The sequence below is a fragment of the Esox lucius genome, chromosome 9 (genome assembly GCF_011004845.1).
Source record: "Esox lucius isolate fEsoLuc1 chromosome 9, fEsoLuc1.pri, whole genome shotgun sequence".
Classification (NCBI taxonomy): domain Eukaryota; kingdom Metazoa; phylum Chordata; class Actinopteri; order Esociformes; family Esocidae; genus Esox; species Esox lucius.
The window spans coordinates 1,350,596-1,372,329 of record NC_047577.1 but is presented as its reverse complement, the minus strand read 5'-3'; the positions used below and the strand labels follow the sequence as shown (position 1 = coordinate 1,372,329).

At 40.4% G+C, this 21,734-nt stretch overlaps 1 protein-coding gene across 2 annotated transcripts in view; it reads left to right on the top strand.

Annotated features, from left to right (window-relative positions):
* The window catches only part of LOC105009144 (glutamate receptor ionotropic, NMDA 2A), a 248,229-nt gene that overhangs the window by 58,019 nt on the left and 168,476 nt on the right, over positions 1-21,734 (top strand). For both annotated transcript variants that reach the window (XM_029122035.2, XM_029122036.2), the window contains exons 5-10: positions 1,041-1,169; positions 1,635-1,807; positions 3,694-3,990; positions 17,098-17,212; positions 17,523-17,575; positions 19,106-19,255. In XM_029122035.2, the coding sequence (XP_028977868.1) occupies positions 1,041-1,169; positions 1,635-1,807; positions 3,694-3,990; positions 17,098-17,212; positions 17,523-17,575; positions 19,106-19,255 (917 nt within the window). The remainder of the gene's footprint in view (positions 1-1,040; positions 1,170-1,634; positions 1,808-3,693; positions 3,991-17,097; positions 17,213-17,522; positions 17,576-19,105; positions 19,256-21,734) is intronic.

The window sequence follows — 21,734 nt, the reverse complement described above, 5'->3', positions numbered from 1 at the left end:
CTAGTGCTCCAGGGAGGTGGGTGTTACAGTACTGGTGCCCCAGGGAGGTGGGTGTTACAGTACTGGTGCTCCAGGGAGGTGGGTGTTACAGTACTGGTGCTCCAGGGAGGTGGATGTTACAGTACTGGTGCCCCAGGGAGGTGGGTGTTACAGTACTGGTGCCCCAGGGAGGTGGGTGTTACAGTACTGGTGCTCCAGGGAGGTGGGTGTTACAGTACTGGTGCTCCAGGGAGGTGGGTGTTACAGAACTGGTGCTCCAGGGAGGTGGGTGTTACAGTACTGGTGCTCCAGGGAGGTGGGTGTTACAGTACTGGTGCTCCAGGGAGGTGGGTGTTACAGTACTGGTGCCCCAGGGAGGTGGGTGTTACAGTACTGGTGCTCCAGGGAGGTGGGTGTTACAGTACTGGTGCCCCAGGGAGGTGGGTGTTACAGTACTGGTGCCCCAGGGAGGTGGGTGTTACAGTACTGGTGCTCCAGGGAGGTGGGTGTTACAGTACTGGTGCTCCAGGGAGGTGGGTGTTACAGTACTGGTGCCCCAGGGAGGTGGGTGTTACAGTACTGGTGCTCCAGGGAGGTGGGTGTTACAGTACTGGTGCTCCAGGGAGGTGGGTGTTACAGTACTGGTGCTCCAGACAAATCAACAGGCTTTTCTTCTCTTCTATCCACTGTCACTATCAATTTCTCTGTCTCATTTGCTCTGTCTTTTCATAACTTCTCTCTCTCCTTTTCTGTCTTTTCGTCTCTCTTTGTCCTTTGCTCTGTCTTTTCTTCATTTCTGTCGTTCTCTTGCTCTGTCTTTATTTCTTTCTCCCTGCTGTGTGAGTACTGGATGGTGTGTTTGTGACAGCTGGGTCTCTATGTGTGGTTATGATGGCTTTGATGTCTAATATGTTTTCCTCTTTGATGGTCTCTCAGCAAGGACTATGTTAATGTCTGTGTGCATGTGTGTCTCCTCTGTGCTCGTTTTGATGTTGGTGTATCTCTCTGTTTCTCCTCTAACTCCTTCCTCTCTCTCCCTCCTTCCGTTCCTGTCTCTCTAGGATACCAAGTCTACGTTCTTCCAGTTTGGAGCGTCTCTCATGCAGGAGGCTCTTCTGATGATGAACATCATGGAGGAGTACGACTGGCATATCTTCTCTATAGTCACCTCCAAGTTCCCCGGATACCAGGTGCACACACACACATATACACACACACACACACACACACACATATATACACACACACACACACCTCCACACACACAGACACACACACACGCACATATACATATACACACACACACGCACAAACACACACACAGACACACACCAATATACAGCAATATACAGATTGTCTGCACATATATGTCAATACATTTGGGATTGTCTGCACATATATGTCAATACACTTAGGATTGTCTGCACATAAATGTCAATACACTTAGGATTGTCTGCACATATATGTCAATACATTTGGGATTGTCTGCACATATATGTCAATACATTTGGGATTGTCTGCACATATATGTCAATACACTTAGGATTGTCTGCACATATATGTCAATACATTTGGGATTGTCTGCACATATATGTCAATACATTTGGGATTGTCTGCACATATATGTCAATACATTTGGGATTATCTGCTTGCAGGAGTTCATCAGTGTTCTGCGTGTCACGGTGGACCACAGCTTTGTCCGCTGGGATCTTCAGAGCGTGGTGACCCTGGACGCAGTCGACGGAGACGCCAACTCCAAAGCCCACATACAGCTGAAGAGAATCCAGAGTCCAGTTATATTACTCTACTGTTCCAAAGAGGAGGCCAGGTATCAGGAGGGAGGAGGGGGAATGGGGGAGAGAGGGAGGGAGGGAGGAGGTGAAATGGGGTGCAGGGGAGGTATAGTGTGGGGAGCGGGGAGGTTGTTTTTATTCAGGTCAGTAATCAAAAAGCACTCTGTTAGTAAAGCTTGTTTTTATTTATTTTCTTATGACATTCATCAGTAATGTTTTACCCATTGGTCCATCTGACAGCTGAAGTGAAGAACAAGTGTACAGAATCACAGCCAGTACGAGGCATTGAACCACTTTACTACATACATACATGTTCATTATTATCACTGTGAATATAAGACAAATATATATGTAGCTTCTGGGAATGATTGGACAAAAAATTATATCAAATAATTAACCCATTTTTCTCCCTGTAAAACATGAAAGAAGTATGTTACATCATCTATCGTGTTTAGGGAATTATTGTAATGTCCAAAGTTTCAAAGCAGGACTAGGATCAGATAATTTTTTGCCATGAGATTTATTTAATTTCCCTTTATTGTTTTGAGTCATAGTTTATATAGGATACAATAGGCTACATGAAACTTGGAACTACTGTAGCCAGTCCAGATATATATTATATTATGGTATTAACTATATGTATTAACTATACTTACTGTAGCCAATCCAGATATATATTATATTATAGTATTATCTATATGTATTAACTATACTTACTGTAGCCAATCCAGATATATATTATATTATAGTATTAACTATATGTATTAACTATACTTACTGTAGCCAGTCCAGATATATATTATATTATAGTATTAACTATATGTATTAACTATACTTACTGTAGCCAATCCAGTTATATATTATATTATAGTATTATCTATATGTATTAACTATACTTACTGTAGCCAATCCAGATATATATTATATTATAGTATTAACTATATGTATTAACTATACTTACTGTAGCCAGTCCAGATATATATTATATTATAGTATTAACTATATGTATTAACTATACTTACTGTAGCCAGTCCAGATATATATTATATTATAGTATTAACTATATGTATTAACTATACTTACTGTAGCCAGTCCAGATATATATTATATTATAGTATTAACTATATGTATTAACTATACTTACTGTAGCCAGTCCAGATATATATTATATTATAGTATTAACTATATGTATTAACCATACTTACTGTAGCCAATCCAGATATATATTATATTATAGTATTTACTATATGTATTAACTATACTTACTGTAGCCAGTCCAGATATATATTATATTATAGTATTTACTATATGTATTAACTATACTTACTGTAGCCAGTCCAGATATATATTATATTATAGTATTAACTATATGTATTAACTATACTTACTGTAGCCAGTCCAGATATATATTATATTATAGTATTAACTATATGTATTAACTATACTTACTGTAGCCAGTCCAGATATATATTATATTATAGTATTAACTATACTTACTGTAGCCAGTCCAGATATATATTATATTATAGTATTAACTATATGTATTAACTATACGTACGGTAGCCAATCCAGATATATTATATTATAGTATTTACTATATGTATTAACTATACTTACTGTAGCCAATCCAGATATATATTATATTATAGTATTAACTATATGTATTAACTATACTTACTGTAGCCAGTCCAGATATATATTATATTATAGTATTAACTATATGTATTAACTATACTTACTGTAGCCAGTCCAGATATATATTATATTATAGTATTAACTATATGTATTAACTATACGTACGGTAGCCAATCCAGATATATTATATTATAGTGTAGTATAAACTGTAGCTACTGTAGCCAGTCGATGAGGCCAGGTCTTTATTATAATATAATATTAACCATAACTATTTTGACCCATCCAGGTATATATTGGATGAGGCCAGGTCTCTTGGTCTGACTGGTTCTGGGTACATCTGGATTGTACCAAGTCTGACCACAGGGAATCCTGACTTGACCCCAGACATCTACCCACTGGGGATGATATCTGTGTCGTACAACGAGATGGAGTACCCTCTGGAGAGTCGTCTAAGAGACGGAGTGGGCATTATCGCCACGGCAGCCGTCTCCATGCTCAGAGAGAAGGGGGAGGTGCCAGAGCCACATGGCAGTTGCTACAGCCAACCAGAGAAGGGAAAAACTCCGCCCAGCGCCCTTCGAGGGTAGGAGAGGGAACGTTGTGTGTTGTGTGTTGTGTGTTGTGTGTTGTGTGTTGTGTGTTGTGTGGGTGTTGACCAGTAGGGTTGTGTGATCTGTGAAGTACAGCATTTAAAATACTGTTTGTGTATATGGAGTTTCAAAAATGTTGGACCCATATTTATAATGTTTATCCATTTTATTCTTGAAGAATGATACTTGAATTCTTAATTTACTGTACACAATCAGAACCCAAAGTCAGTTTGTTGTTTTACTTCAATGTTGGTGAAGAAAGTAGATCTACAGCCTCAACACATGGAGATCCTTGGAGTTCAACCTTTCAGAGATCAGTCTATGCATTTCAGAGTCATTGCATCTCTGTTTTTTACAGAAACAGTGGAGAGGAAAATGCTTTACTGTTGTTTGAATTATGGTTTTCCCTACTTTAATTTAGCTTGTAGGCTTCATCTTGTTTCTGTATCATCTTGTATCTGTATGCATCATCTTGTTTCTGTATCATCTTGTATCTGTATGCATCATCTTGTTTCTGTATGTGTAATCTTGTTTCTGTATGTGTCATCTTGTTTCTGTAGCTGTCATCTTGTTTCTGTAGGAGTCATCTTGTTTCTGTATGTGTCATCTTGTTTCTGTAGGTGTCATCTTGTTTCTGTATGTGTCATCTTGTTTCTGTATGTGTCATCTTGTTTCTGTAGCTGTCATCTTGTTTCTGTATGTGTCATCTTGTTTCTGTAGGTGTCATCTTGTTTCTGTAGGTGTCATCTTGTTTCTGTAGGTGTCATCTTGTTTCTGTAGGAGTCATCTTGTTTCTGTAGGTGTCATCATGTTTCTGTAGGTGTCATCATGTTTCTGTAGGTGTCATCATGTTTCTGTAGGTGTCATCTTGTTTCTGTAGGTGTCATCTTGTTTCTGTAGGTGTCATCTTGTTTCTGTAGGTGTCATCTTGTTTCTGTAGGAGTCATCTTGTTTCTGTAGGTGTCATCTTGTTTCTGTAGGTGTCATCATGTTTCTGTAGTTGTCATCTTGTTTCTGTAGGTGTCATCTTGTTTCTGTAGGAGTCATCTTGTTTCTGTAGGTGTCATCTTGTTTCTGTAGCTGTCATCTTGTTTCTGTAGGTGTCATCTTGTTTCTGTAGGTGTCATCTTGTTTCTGTAGGTGTCATCTTGTTTCTGTAGGTGTCATCTTGTTTCTGTAGGTGTCATCTTGTTTCTGTAGGAGTCATCTTGTTTCTGTAGGTGTCATCTTGTTTCTGTAGGTGTCATCATGTTTCTGTAGTTGTCATCTTGTTTCTGTAGGTGTCATCTTGTTTCTGTAGGAGTCATCTTGTTTCTGTAGGTGTCATCTTGTTTCTGTAGCTGTCATCTTGTTTCTGTAGGTGTCATCTTGTTTCTGTATTTGTCATCTTGTTTCTGTAGTTGTCATCTTGTTTCTGTAGGTGTCATCTTGTTTCTGTAGGTGTCATCTTGTTTCTGTAGGTGTCATCTTGTTTCTGTAGGAGTCATCTTGTTTCTGTAGGAGTCATCTTGTTTCTGTAGGTGTCATCTTGTTTCTGTAGGTGTCATCTTGTTTCTGTAGGTGTCATCTTGTTTCTGTAGGAGTCATCTTGTTTCTGTAGGTGTCATCTTGTTTCTGTAGGTGTCATCTTGTTTCTGTAGGTGTCATCATGTTTCTGTAGGTGTCATCTTGTTTCTGTAGGTGTCATCTTGTTTCTGTAGGTGTCATCTTGTTTCTGTAGGTGTCATCTTGTTTCTGTAGGAGTCATCTTGTTTCTGTAGGAGTCATCTTGTTTCTGTAGGTGTCATCTTGTTTCTGTAGGTGTCATCTTGTTTCTGTAGGAGTCATCTTGTTTCTGTAGGTGTCATCTTGTTTCTGTAGGTGTCATCTTGTTTCTGTAGGTGTCATCATGTTTCTGTAGGTGTCATCTTGTTTCTGTAGGTGTCATCTTGTTTCTGTAGGTGTCATCTTGTTTGTCAGTTGCATTTTCTGTGCTTGTGGAACCAGAACCCCCCCCCCCACCCCCCACCCCCCCGCAAGGACAGTTAAGTAAAATCTTACCTCGTGGTGACAGCTCTCTAGTCCCATGATAGAAAATGTTATTTTGAGCTGAGGGTGGATGTTTCATTTGGGAACAGGGTTAGAATTACATTTAGGTTAAGGGTTAAAAAAAAATTAAACTGACTGAGTATCAAGTTTATTTATTTATAAATAATGAATCAAGCTGAACACTGGCCAATAGTTGTTGCAAGGAAACAATTAGTTACACAGTATGTACACAAACATGAGTGTCTGTGTGTACACGTGTATCCTTGTCTGTGATTCTTTGTGTGTGTATAAGTGAGCGTGTGCGCGTCTAGGTCTGTGTCTGTCTTTCTGTGTATGTGTGTTTGTGTCTGTGGGTGTGTGTACATGTGAGGGTGTGTGTGAGCGTACGTGTGTGTAATGGCTCATGTTGGCTGTAATTGGATGTGTTTTTGTTGTTCATTCTGTTTAGATTAGAGCAGATTTACAAGCTTTGTTCTCAGCAGTGGTTGTGTTCAACTGTAATGGCTTGAAGGGAAATGACATCACACTGCCAGAAGAGTTTTGGAAACTTGTCTACTAAGTCTTAGACGTTAACGTCACAGTCATATTTGTTGGTGAATATCGCTACCGTCATGAATAGTGTTTAGCTGTCATCCTGATATTGGCGACTCTGGCCAACGTTAGCATTATGTTCTCTTGCATTACTGTGGGCCATAGCTCTCGACAAGCGGGAAAGAAGCACCCTGTTTAACCTCGTTAGCTAAGCCAGACAACACAGTGATACTGCTGCCACACAACTATGTTTGGCTGCTCATTGAGATGCAACTCACTGTTGACCTCACCTCCTTATAACACCTCTATGAAACACATCCATATAACACCTTCATATAACACCTCCATATAACACCTCTATATAGCACCCCCATATAACACCGTTATATAACACCTCTATGAAACACATCCATATAACACCTCCATATAACACTTCTATATAACACCTCCAAATAACACCTCTATGCAACACCTCCATATAACACCTCTATGCAACACCTCCATATAACACCTCTATGCAACACCTCCATATAACACCTCCATATAACACCTCCTTATAACACCTCCATATAACACCTCCATATAACACCTCCATATAACACCTCCATATAACACTTCAATATAACACCTATATACAACACGAGAATACAACACCTCCATATAACACCTGTATAAAAGACATCCACATAACGCCCCTATATAACGCCTCCATACAATACCTCTATATAACACCTCTGTACAACACCTCTGTATAGCATCTCTATATATTCCCATTGGTTCTCTGGTAATTGAAGCTGCCTGGCCTTTCATTGTACATCCCAGGGGCAGTTGCATCAGTTAATTGGCATGTCACTGTGACATCCAGATGGTGACCAATATTTGATTTTTTTTTATCTCTGACCCAATGCAATGAACATAACTTTCTTGTAAATGTTTTAATTAGCGGCCGGCTGCTGTTGCCAGCTAGACAGCATAACTAGCTAATTAGCCGAGTAGCATAGCTATGGGCTGGATGTCTGAGTTCAGAGTGAGGGAGTGACATCATTCTAAGATTAGCTGTGACACTAACGCATTCTGTAGAGCAACAAAGGCACACACACATCTATATACAAAGATACACATAATTTTGTATTTATGTTCACTTTACCTAACCCCAACCTAACCCAAACCTTAACTTAACCTAAATTCCAAAACCTAACATTTCGGCCTAAACTTAACCTACCATTATTGCCTAACCCAAACCTAACCCTTAATGCCTCAACCTTAAAGTAGCACTAGCTATAACACTACCTCTAATTGTAAGTTTTACCATAAACCAAACAACTTACCAAATCAAACAATGTAATTTTTCCTTGAGGGGACCAGCAAAAGTTCCTTGTAAGTGCTAATTTGTCACATGTTAGTATACTTGTGAGGACTGTTGAACAAGAACACATGCACACACACACTTGCACCTAGAGAAACAGAAACACACATACGCATGCATAAATACCAAAACACAGTAATACACACAAACACACAAATACAAACAGATGCACACCCAAACCCACAAAACACACGCACACATACCAGAGATGTTCACAAGTAATTTTTTGGAAGTCCAAGTCGATTCTCAAGTCTTTGAGCTCGAGTCCAAGGCAAGTCTCAAGTCTCTCTTGCCATCTGATCTATCCCTAACACTGTATTGTTAAATCTTATGATTTTAAACCATGACCGTTAGCTACCATCCACACAGTACAGTATCAGAATCAGTTGTAGGATAACTCTATGGGGTCTACTGCAATGCAATCTGAAGAAAAACAAATTAAGAACTCTGTTTCAATTTCATAACTGTATTTATCAACATCTTGGTATCTGCTCCAAAGAATACATGTTTGTCTGTGTTACTAACTGGCTGTAAAGCCCAACCTCATTACCCCAACTACACTTTGCGATGGTTAGCTTGTTACCTGTGACGATATATGCGAATGTAATGTATTTTTCACATTAGCAAGTGACTGACCTATCTGGGTGCGTTTTGAGGTGCCTGATGAAGTTCAATGTTGTTGATCCTGCATCATTTATCTTGGTGCCACACACCTTGCATGTAGCTGTTCGCTTACCGCCACTGTTTACGAAGTTATTGAAAGTAAAACTAATGACAAAAGGCACAACTCCGGGAGGACTTGGTGTTGCCATTGTCAATGCGTATTTTGAAATGTGAGAGCGCGCACATAGGCATAGCGCATGCGTTACGTTGCACAGTATGGCAAAGGGCAGGGGACACGTAGCACATCATACACATCCCCAACGTATATGCGCCAATAGAGGAAAATAGAAATACATGAATTAATTTAGATTTAAAAACTAATAATTGCATGAAAACAGGTTGTTGACGAGTGTCGGAGCTCGAGTCTGAAGACTTGTGGGTTACCAGTTCATTCCGACGAACTGCATTGTGGGATTGTTGCCATGCTGTACTCTGCCTGCTGTTACCTACCTGGCTACCTGCCAAACTTTTTCGAATTTACTCGATATAAACTAATTGGTCAAAATTCTATTTTAGAGTTTTACCAACGCAATATTTATCTGTTGACCTCTTACCCAACTTTTCTACACCGGGACTCTTTTTGGACATAATTAACAGAACTACTCACCCCTGAACACCGGAGGCTAAGTATCATTACAATGCCTTTTCACTGTAATTGTTGTAGCAACAACACGGAGGAGAATGTTCGTCTTAAGTTAAAGATAGCAGAGTTAGAGGCTCGGCTTCTGACGCAAATGCCAGGCAAGGATTCTGCTAGTGTAGAAATAGAAAAATCTGCGTCAGTGCCACCAGGTAGAAACGATAGTTTTGTTAGCCCCCCGGCACAGCTCCTGCAGCCGGGCAATAACTTTCTCTTGGTCACTGGGAAGAAATGCCGTCGACCAGTTAAACCTGAATCGTTGCTAAAACCAACTGAGACTTTGAACAGGTTTTCCCCACTGGAGTCGGAGTCAAGGCCCGAGCCGTCTTCGGAGGGGAATGGTCGGCAGGCATGTTCTACCGGTGGACTTGAAAAACTGAAAACTTTAGTCATTGGCGATTCCATCACATGCAGTATTAGACTAAAGAATCAGCCGGCGATCGTACATTGTTTACCGGGGGGCAGAGCCACCGACGTAGCCGCAAATCTGGGGTTGGTGCTAGCGAAGTCTAAAACTGGCAAGTATAGAGAGTACAGTGATATTGTTATCCACGTTGGCAGCAACGATGTTAGGATGAAACAGTCAGAGGTTACGAAGCAGAACATAGCATCAGCGTGTAAATTAGCTAGAAAGATGTGTCTGCATCGAGTAATTGTCTCTGGCCCCCTCCCAGCTAGGGGTGGTGACGAGCTCTACAGCAGACTTGCGCAACTCAATCGCTGGCTGAAAACGGAGTTCTGCCCGTCGCAGGAGGTAGAGTTTGTAGATAACTGGCCTTCTTTTTGGGACTCTCCCAGAAATAGGGCCAGGCCTGATCTGCTGAGGAGCGACGGACTCCATCCTAGCTGGAGTGGTGCACTTCTTTTGTCTAGGAACATTGACAGGAGTCTCACTCCTATAGCTTTAACATGAGATAGGGTGCAGGTCAGGCTGCAGGCTGTTAGCCAGCCTGCTAGCATAGTGGAGTCTGTCAATAGCATAGCCAGAGTAGTTAGTACAGCTTTACCTATTGTCACTGTGACTTGTTCCAGGCTGAGAAAAGTTAAACAAGGTAGTGCTAACAAAAACAACCTTATTAAGATAAAGCCTTCCTCCACCTCGGTCAAAAATAAAAATAATTGTATCACTTCGCATCTCAAAATGGGACTCCTAAATATTAGATATCTCGCTCCAAAGGCAGTTGCGGTAAATTAATTAATCTCTGATCATAAACTAGATGCTATTGGTTTATGTGAAACGTGGCTAAAGCCTAATGAATTCACTGCCTTAAATGAGGCCTCTCCTCCTGGCTATACTAGTGATCATATCCCTCGTGCGTCCAGAAAAGGAGGGGGTGTCGCTAATATTTATGACAGTAAATATAAACTTACTCTCAAACATATCACAGAGTTTCATTCTTTCGAAGTTTTACTCATGAAAGTTAACCAGGCCGATAAATCATTTTACATAGCTACTATTTATAGTGTTCCTCAATGAGTAACCTTGTAGTCATGGCAGATAGTATTCTAATTTTTGGCGATTTCAATATCCATATGGAAAACCCCAATGATCCTCTTCAAAAAGCCTTTCAAGCCATAATCGACTCAATGGGTTTCATCCAACATGTCTCAGGTCCAACACATTGCCACAATCATACCTTAGATTTAGTCCTGTCACGAGAAATAGATATTGTAGATCTAATAATTTACCCCCAAAATCCTGGATTATCGGATCACTGTCTTATTACATTTACCGTTAAAACAAGAAATCCACTTGCCCCCCAAACAATGAGTTTCAAAAGCCGTACTATAAATTCTCTGATTACAAATAAATTCCTTGATATTCTTACTAGTTCGCTCATAAATGACAGAGTAAATAAATCTGTAAACGATCAAATCGAGGATCTAAACTCAATACTGCGAAATACATTAGACATAGTTGCACCACTAAAAACTAAAGAAATACGCAATAAGAAACTTGCTCCTTGGTACACCGACAATACTAGAGCACTTAAGCAAGCCTCCAGAAAATTGGAGCGAAAGTGGCGCTCCACCAAGTTGGAAGTATTTAGACTAGCCTGGATAGACAGTACAGTACAATACCGAAAATCACTCACGTCTGCTCGATCAGCTTATTTCTCCAACCTGATTGAGGCGAACAAAAACAATCCAAAATTTCTCTTTGATACAGTTGCAAAGTTAACAAAAAAGCAAGGCTTAGCAAGTGAAGTGGGTCTTCACTTTAGTTGTAATGAATACATGAACTACTTTGATGAAAAGATCGTCACCATTAGAAAACAAATAACTGAATCCTTAAATAGTTATGGTCCTAAAAATCTCAGTTGTCCAAAAAATTTCCGGAACCTCCCTGATCAGGTGTCAATGGGGACACTTGAGTTTTTTGATACTGTATCGCTCGACACATTTACAAAATTTGTAATGAGTTCTAAACCCACAAACTCTCAGTTAGACCCGATTCCTACAAAATTACTTAAGGAGTTATTTCCTGTGCTAGGTCAGCCAATGCTGAACATAATAAATTGCTCCCTTTCCTCCGGATGCGTACCAAACTCATTAAAAATTGCGGAAATTAAGCCTCTTCTAAAAAAATCTAATCTAGATCCCGACATATTAAACAATTATAGGCCAATATCGAACCTCCCGTTCCTCTCAAAAATCTTAGAAAAATGTGTTTCCCAACAACTGAATGCCTTCCTAAAGACAAAAAACATTTATGAAATATTCCAGTCTGGTTTTAGATCTCATCATAGTACTGAGACTGCACTCGTGAAGGTAACAAATGACCTTCTAATGGCCTCAGACAAAGGTTCTGCATCCGTCCTGTTGCTTCTTGATCTTAGTGCTGCTTTTGACACTATTGATCACTCCCTTCTCTTAGAGAGACTGGAAACTAATATTGGGCTACGTGGACATGTTCTAGCCTGGTTTAAATCTTATTTATCTGAAAGATATCAGTTCGTTAGTGTGGATAGCATATCCTCTGACAAGTCAAAGGTATGCTTTGGAGTTCCTCAAGGCTCGGTTCTGGGCCCATTACTTTTCTCACTATACATGCTCCCTCTGGGCGATGTAATCCGAAATCACAATATTAACTTTCACTGTTATGCTGATGACACACAGTTATATATTTCAATGAAGCATGGAGAAGCCCCTAAATTAGCTATTTTGGAAGCATGCGTTTCAGATATTAGGAAGTGGATGACAGAGAATTTCTTGCTCTTAAACTCAAATAAAACAGAAATGCTCCTTTTAGGACCCAAAAAACAAAGAGCGTTGCTAGCAGATCTCACTGTGAACCTCGACGGCTGCATGGTCGTATCCCAAAAAACTGTAAAAAACCTTGGCGTTACCCTTGACCCTGACCTCTCCTTTGAAGAACATATAAAATATGTCTCAAGAGTTGCTTATTTTCATCTTCGAAACATCGCAAAAATTAGAAACTTCCTATCAAAAACTGATGCAGAAAAATTAATCCATGCTTTCGTTACTTCTAGATTAGATTACTGCAATGCTCTTATCTCTGGTTATCCAGACAAATTAATAAATAAACTTCAATTAGTGCTGCACACAGCTGCTAGAATCCTAACTAGAACAAAAAAATTTGAACACATTACTCCTGTCCTGGCATCCTTACATTGGCTGCCTGTTAGGGTTAGGGCTGATTTTAAGGTTTTACTCTTAGCCTATAAATCAATACATGGACTTGCTCCTACTTACCTTGCTGAAATGATCCAGCCATATATACCTACACGTAACCTTAGATCGCAAGACGCAGGCCTTTTAATTGTACCTAGAATTTCTAAACAAACAATTGGCGGCAGGGCCTTTTCTCATAGAGCTCCACTCCTGTGGAATGATCTGCCAATTAAGGTTAGAAATGCAAACTCAGTGCAAACTTTCAAGTGTCTACTAAAAACTCATCTCTACAGCACGGTTTATAATTAGGTGTAGCCTGGCCCGGGGGCGTGAAGGTGACCAGTAGGCTTGATACTATCCACCCTTGCTGTCTTGCCAGGTGGGCTCTCGTCGCCACTGGGATGCCCTCCCTCCAATGCCCTTCGGGGGAAGAGTCAATGGCTTGTTGTTGACTCTCTATTGCGCACTTGTGCCATTGGGCTGTACGCTACTAGCAATACTCGGCCCTCATTCAGGGGGGTTGCGGTTGGTGGGTGTCCCTTTGGTTGATGCCTGGCAATGTGGTTGGATTGATTTCCTGCCTGTTGGGCCCTGTCCGGGGCCTCCCCCGGGTAGGGCCACAGTGTCACCGGACCCCCCCGTCTCAGTTTCCAAGGTGTTACGCTGCTATATTATTGTGCTGGGGGACATGAGGGATGTACTACTAACTTTTCTCAGTTTCCTCCAATTTTTAATTTTAGAAGGAGATGAGGTCCTGGTCCACACCTGCGGATTACCTGGTTTGGGGGGACCGTTGCTGTTCCTGTCCTTGTCCACCTGGTCATACTTCTGACCTAGTCTAAAATCAAATATACTCTGGATTTAGCCAAGATAAATTTATTTATTATTCCAATTGGACTCTTAATATCTCACCCGGCACAGCCAGAAGAGGACTGGTCACCCCTCTGAGCCTGGGTCCTCTCTAGGTTTCTTCCTAAAATTCGACCTTCTTAGGGAGTTTTTCCTAGCCACTGAAATTCAACACTACTGTTGTTTGCTCCTTGGGGTTTAAGGCCGGGTGTATCTGTAAAGCACTTTGTGACAACTGCTGTTGTAAAAAGCGCTTTATAAATAAATTTTGATTGATTGATTGATTGATATCTCACCCGGCACAGCCAGAAGAGGACTGGTCACCCCTCTGAGCCTGGGTCCTCTCTAGGTTTCTTCCTAAAATTCGACCTTCTTAGGGAGTTTTTCCTAGCCACTGAAATTCAACACTGCTGTTGTTTGCTCCTTGGGGTTTAAGGCCGGGTGTCTCTGTAAAGCACTTTGTGACAACTGCTGTTGTAAAAAGCGCTTTATAAATTAATTTTGATTGATTGAAGACTTGTGGGTCGAGTTACAAGTCAAGTCTGAATTCAGCTGTTCGTGCGACTTAAGTGTGACTCGAGACCGAGTCTCACACACAGCCATGTGGAACAGTTCTAATTCCAAATACGCAAAGCAGACAATATCTATAATGATCACATTTGTATTACATTATTTCATGATAAATAGGTTATTAGATGTTACTTACCAGACTGTTCTTACGTTAGCATTAGCCTGTTGTTAGCATTCGTCCTTTGTTGTCCGGTAACTCAGCTACTCAGCGTTTGATAACCGTAACAGACTATGGCTACATTTAGTAAAAGTGTTTTTAGGTTTTGCCATTTTATACTAATAATAATACTTATAAAACTATTGAAAACACAAATCCTTTCTTTGTCTTTTCAACAAGTTAGTGTTACGCAAGGACACAATGCTAAAACGTTCGCTAATGCTAAGTTAGCATGCTAGCTAAGCTGACATACTGCTACAACCTCTTATACAGTCAGAATGAGCAAATGAAGAAAACAAAACTCAGTCATATGGTTTATCTAACTGTAAATCAGCCAGGTCTATGATCTCAGTCATATGGTTTATCTAACTGTAAATCAGCCAGGGCTGTGATCTCAGTCATATGGTTTATCTAACTGTAAATTAGCCAGGTCTGTGATCTCAGTCATATGGTTTATCTAACCGTAAATCAGCCAGGTCTGTGAACTCAGTCATATGGTTATCTAACCGTAAATCAGCCAGGTCTGTGATCTCAGTCATATGGTTTATCTAACTCTAAACCAGCAAGGTCTGTCATCTCAGTCAAATAATGTATCTATCCTTAAACGAGTCACGTCGGTGATATTAGTGTGAGGTGTTTTTATGCTTGGGTGTTTTTATACATGGGTGTTTTTATGCTTTTTCTTCTCTAATATCTGTGTTTAGACAAGCTGACCCTTATGATTCTGGGATGCCTTTTTCAGTGTCAGTATTTGACAGCCAGACCTGCACACCAGTAAGTTCCTCAGCTCAGTATAGACCAAATCCACCTAGGTGTATATCATTAGTGGGATCTATATTATTAGCAGGATCTGTGTCATTAGCAGGATCTGTGTCATTAGCAGGATCTGTGTCATTAGCAGGATCTGTGTCATTAGCAGGATCTGTATCATTAGCAGGTTCTGTGTCATTATGAACTTCTATATCATTAGCAGGATCTGTGTCATTAGCAGGATCTGTGTCATTAGCAGGATCTGTGTCATTAGCAGGATCTGTGTCATTAGCAGGATCTGTATCATTAGCAGGTTCTGTGTCATTATGAACTTCTATATCATTAGCAGGTTCTGTGTCATTAGCAGGATCTCTATCATTAGCAGGATCCGGGTCATTAGCTGGACCTGCGTCATTAGCAGGATCTGTGTCATTAGCAGGATCTATATCATTAGCAGGATCTGTGTCATTAGCAGGATCTACATCATTACCAGGGTCTCTGTCATTAGCAAGTTTTATATCATTAGAAGGTTCTGTGTCATTAGCAAGCAAGTTAATTTATATAACACAACTCATACACAGGAGCAATTCAATGTGCTTTACAAAGAAAAATATAAAAATCCTACAGAATACAAACAAATACTAGAATAAAAACATAAAATAGGCAATTCAATGTGCTTTACAACAATAATAAAACAAGGGGGACTCTAAATAATGACATTTTTATATAGAATGAGAAGATAAAAATAGGATAAAACGGGATAAAAACACAAGAAGCTATAAAAGCTGTAAGGCTAACAGTGTGGTTAAGTTTAAGCACTCAGTCATAGGCACATGAAAAGAGAAGTGTTTTTTTAACTGGATTTAAAAATGGATATGTTTGGGGCACATGTAAGATCTGGTAGTTTATTCCAGTTGTAGGCAGCGTAACTGCTAAATGCACCTTCGCCATGTTTAGGTTTGGCTCTAATAGCTGACCTGAGTTCATGGATCTAAGAGCCCTGCTCTAATCTTCAAACATATCAGAAATGTATTCGGGGCCTAACACATTCAGTGATTTATTAACTAAAAGCACCACTTTAAAATCTATTCTGTAACTGCCTGGAAGCCAGGGGAAAGATTTAAGAACCAGAGCGATGTGCTCTGATCTCTTGGTCCTGGTTAACATTCTAGCAGCAGCAGTCTTTTTGGGAGTCCAGTTAAGAGCCCATTACATTAGTCAACCCTACTAGAGATAATCGCATGGATGAGCTTCTCTTGGTCTTTTTCGGACACTGAGCCCTTGATTCTGGCTATATTTTTAAGATGATGGAATGCTGTTTTTGTGACCGCTTTGATATGACTGTTAAATGTGAGGTCTGAGTCTATCAGAACACCAAGATTACACACTTGGTCCCTGGTTTTTAGGGCCCGAGAATCCAGCTCTTTACTAATACTAGTTCTCTTATTTTTGTTGCCAAACACAATAATCTCTGTTTTATCACGTCAATTTTGGTTCATCCAGGCATTTATGTGCTCTATTTAGTTACACAGAGAGTCTTTAAAGCTGTTGTCACATGGTTCATGAGCCATATATATTTGAGTGTCATCAGCGTAGCTGTGGTAGTTAATGTTGTTGTTCTGTAGAATTTGGCCCAGAGGTAGCATGTAGAGATTGAACAGAAACTGTCTGAGAACTGATCCCTGTGGAACTCCACATGTCATAGCCACCCTATCAGATTCATTATTACCAATGGTGATAAAGTAACTCCGGCCATCTAGATAAGATCTGAACCAATCAAGGACTCTGTCATTAGCAGGTTCTATGTCATTTGTAGGTCCTCTGTCATTAGCAGTATGAAGGAACTGGGGAGTCATTTTAATGAAGATGATGATGGTTGTAGTGATGAAGATCATACTGATGTTTTTCAGACACATGATGCACGTGACCTACGAGGGGCGGGACTTATCTTTCACTGTAGATGGTTACCAAGCCAACCCCAAACTGTCTGTCATCGTCCTCACTCCAGATAGGAAGTGGCAGAAGGTAATGTACCCCCACTCACACACGCACAGACACACAGAACCCACACACATAGACACCCACACACACAGACACACACACACACACATAGACACCCACACACTTAGACACACACACACACATAGACACCCACACACATAGACACACGCACGCATGCACACACGTTTTATCAATAGATGAAAACTTTCTGAACACTTTCCATCCATCCCGTCCTTCCTCCCTCTGTTGTCTCCCCCTCCTCCCTCTGTGGTCTCCCCCTCCTCCCTCTGTGGTCTCCCCCTCCTCCCACACCCTCCTCTCTCTGTGTCTGTAGATGGGGCGTTGGGAGAACGGAACGCTGTCTCTGATGTTTCCTGTGTGGCCCAGGTACTCCATTCTAAAGGACATCCAGTTTCCATCAGTCGAGTCATCAAGTCAACTGAACGACATGAACATTGTTGGATTTTGTAGTGTTACAGTCCAGAATTAATTTAGCTTTTTAATTAACTACAAATATAGAAATGAAAAGTCTTAAATGTATAAGGATTCATCCCCTCTTTTACGACACACTTCAATAAGCTTTGTTGAAGCTAGTCGCCTTCAGATGTCACACAATTTGTTTTTAAAATGAAACTGTAACATGATGTCAGATTAAATACACCTGTTTCTGAGAGGCCCTAGAGCATGGCAGAGAGCATATCATCAACCACACCATGACGATCAAGGAGATTTCAAAACAAGTCAGAGAGAAAGTTTTGGAAAAGCTGGCCAGTCTGGATCAGGCTAGAACAACATATGGAGGAGTGGCACTGAGAAAGACATTTATGAAAATCAATCACATGAACTCCCATTATAATTTAGCCCCTGGGCCTGAGGAAGACACATTGAAGATGAGGCATTAGGTTCTCTGGTCGGGTGAGACCAAAATGTTTTTGGCTTAAGTGCACAACGCTCTGTGCGGTGTAGCTAACACTGCCTGAGAACAGAATCTCCTGGATAACCACACAGGGCCACGCTGTCCTCGAATGACATCGTCAAATCCCAGACCTCAAACCAATTGAGAATCTGTGGCAAGACTTCAAAGTTGCTGTTAATGGTGCCGTCCAACGAGAGCACTTCAACAGTGTTGCCAAGAAGAATGGCCAGGAACCAGTGCTAAGCTAGGGGAGGCTTACCCAAAACAACTGCAGCTATAATGTCTAAAGGTGGTTAGTACTGACTTGAAGAATGGCCAGGAACCAGTGCTAAGCTAGGGGAGGCTTACCCAAAAACAACTGCAGCTATAATGTCTAAAGGTGGTTAGTACTGACTTGAAGAATGGCCAGGAACCAGTGCTAAGCTAGGGGAGGCTTACCCAAAACAACTGCAGCTATAATGTCTAAAGGTGGTTAGTACTGACTTGAAGAATGGCCAGGAACCAGTGCTAAGCTAGGGGAGGCTTACCCAAAACAACTGCAGCTATAATGTCTAAAGGTGGTTAGTACTGACTTGAAGAATGGCCAGGAACCAGTGCTAAGCTAGGGGAGGCTTACCCAAAAACAACTGCAGCTATAATGTCTAAAGGTGGTTAATACTGACTTGAGGAGGACATTTATTCAACGAACATGTTTGAGTTTTGTATTTCTAATTACCTTCTGTTGATCAAAGTAAATCCATTTCCATTCCAGTTTGTAGCACAGCATGTGAAAAGGTCCTTCCGGAGTGGATACTTCACAATCCACCAAAGCCCTTTGTGATAACTGGTGTAAAAACGGTCTTTTTCATCAGCTGATTCATTTATTGATGGATTAATTGATTCATGTCAGTATTAGCAGAAATAACTTTTGGGGTGAAGGTTTATGAGAAGGTTTAGGATTTGTAGATTGCTTTAATAGTGCGTGTGCGTGGGCGTGTGTGTGTGTGTGTGTGTGTGTGCAGGTATAACTCTTGGGGAGATGAAGAGGCTGATGAGAACCACCTGTCCATTGTGACCCTGGAGGAGAAACCGTTTGTCATCGTAGACAATGTAGACATTCTGACAGGCACTTGTATGAGAAACTCTGTCCCATGTAGGAAACATGTTAAAAGGTGAGTCTATCTATATGTCTGTCTATCTATCTACCTATCTATCATCTGTCTGTATATATATCTACCTATCTATCTGTCTGTATATCTATCTACCTATCTATCATCTGTCTGTATATCTACCTATCTATCATCTGTCTGTATATCTATCTATCTACCTATCTATCATCTGTCTGTATATCTATCTATCTACCTATCTATCTGTCTGTATATCTATTTATCCATCTCTCCATCTTCCCGCCCCTTCATTGTTCCATCCCCACCTTCTTTAAACAATCTGCTTTTTTTGTGCTTACACATTTAATTCCGTCCATTGGTTGTTCGTGTATGTATGTGTGTGTGAGAGCTTCTTTTGTATGTGTGCGTGTGTTTATACGTGGGTGTTGTATGTATGTGTGTGTGGGTATGTTTGTGTGTGTGTGTGTGTGTGTGTGTGATTAAAGGGAGCCATAAGGACACAGAGTCTCAGCTGGCTAATGATAATGTATATCTGTGCCATAACCCTCCTGAGGCACGGACACATACACACACACACACACACTCACAACACCCACATACACACACACACACCATGTCAGAGTGTGTGCCACAGCGCCCCCTGTCAAGCATTGTGCATCCTGTTTATCCGATGCTGATTGGCCAGAAAGAGTATGACATACTATATTCACTTTTTCTGAGATGTATGCAGCATCTGTCTGCTCTTGTCTGGGTCAAATAAATTATCAATATTTTAATATTTGATTTGGTTGGGCCAGGATGTATGTCGGAGTAGGCCAGGCCCCCTAAGGTCCGCCCATGGCACAGGGCCTGACAGTGATCATTTTTAACCAGGACAGTCTTCTTATGCCCCCTGTATGCCTGTTTGAGGAGGGAAAAAATCACATCCATTTGAATTCCAGAAGGAGGTGAAATTGTTATTTATTTACTGTATGTGTCATAATAAGTTCTTATAAATGAATATTGATCAATTCCACTCTCAAGGACTTGGAATAGCTCCTCCCAAATATCCCCCTAACCTTCAAATGTGCCTTAGATGCCTACTGATGCACAGCTCCTTCTGCTAAGGCTCTTTCTTCTATCTTTCCATCACTTCCCTTTACAGTGAAGCATAACAAATGCCGGAATTTTGTATCTTTAAATTAACTGTATTTCGGTATCATTGCATTGTACTGAATTTACCACAACTGGTTTGGCAATATCTACAGATGTTATTTCATGCCAATAAATCTAAATTTAAATCTGAAAGACGTATAGGGGGAATTAATATATATGGAGGGATTGGATATATATACAGCAAGAGAGAAAACAGGGATTATTTAGAGGGTTAAAGTGAGAGGTAGTAGAGGGTTATAGTGAGAGGTATTAGAGGGTTATTGTGAGGTATTAGAGGGTTATTGTGAGGTATTAGAGGGTTATAATGAGAGGTATTAGAGAGTTATAGTGAGGTATTAGAAGGTTATAGTGTGGTATTAGAGGGTTATAGTGAGAGGTATTATAGAGTTATAGTGAGGTATTAGAGGGTTATAGTGATTTATTAGAGGGTTATACTGAGAGGTGTTAGATAATTATAGTGAGATATGTTAGAGGGTTATAGTGAGAGGTATTAGAGGGTTATAGTGAGGTATTATAGGGTTATAGTGAGGTATTACAGGGTTATAGTGAGAGGTATTATAGAGTTATAGTGAGAGGTGTTAGAGGGTTATAGTGTGAGGTGTTGGAGGGTTATAGTGAGAGGTATTAGAGGGTTATAGTGAGGTATTAGAGGGTTATGGTGAGAGGTATTAGAGGTTATAGTGAGATGTGTTAGAGGGTCATAGTGAGATATTAGAGGGTTATAGTGAGGTATTAGAGGTTATAATGGGGTAGAGCGTTATAGTGAGATGTGTTAGAGGGTTATAGTGAGATGTGTTAGAGAGTAATAGTGAGATGTGTTAGATGGTTATAGTGAGAGGTATTAGAGGGTTATAGTGAGGTATTATAGGTTATAGTGAGGTATTAGAGGTTATAGTGAGGTATAAGAGGGTTATGGTGAGATGGATTAGAGGTTATAGTGAGAGGTGTTAGAGGGTTATAGTGAAATGTGTTGGAGAGTTATAGTGAGAGGTATTAAAGGGTTATAGTGAGGTATTCGAGGGTTATAGTGAGGTGTTAGAGGGTTATAGTGAGGTATTAGAGGGTTATAGTGAGGTGTTAGAGGGTTATAGTGAGAGGTGTTAGAGGGTTATAGTGAGAGGTATTAGAGAGTTATAGTGAGAGGTATTAGAGGGTAATAGTGAGGTGTTCGAGGGTTATAGTGAGAGGTGTTAGAGGGTTATAGTGAGAGGTTTTAGAGGGTTATAGTGAGGTATTAGAGGGTTATAGTGAGAGGTATTGGAGGGTTATAGTGTGGTATTTATTTGTGTTTATTTGACCATCTGCAGCCAGAGAGTTTTGTTTTAAAATCTGTTTGATTCCTTTCCAGATGTACCAGCAGTTATTACTG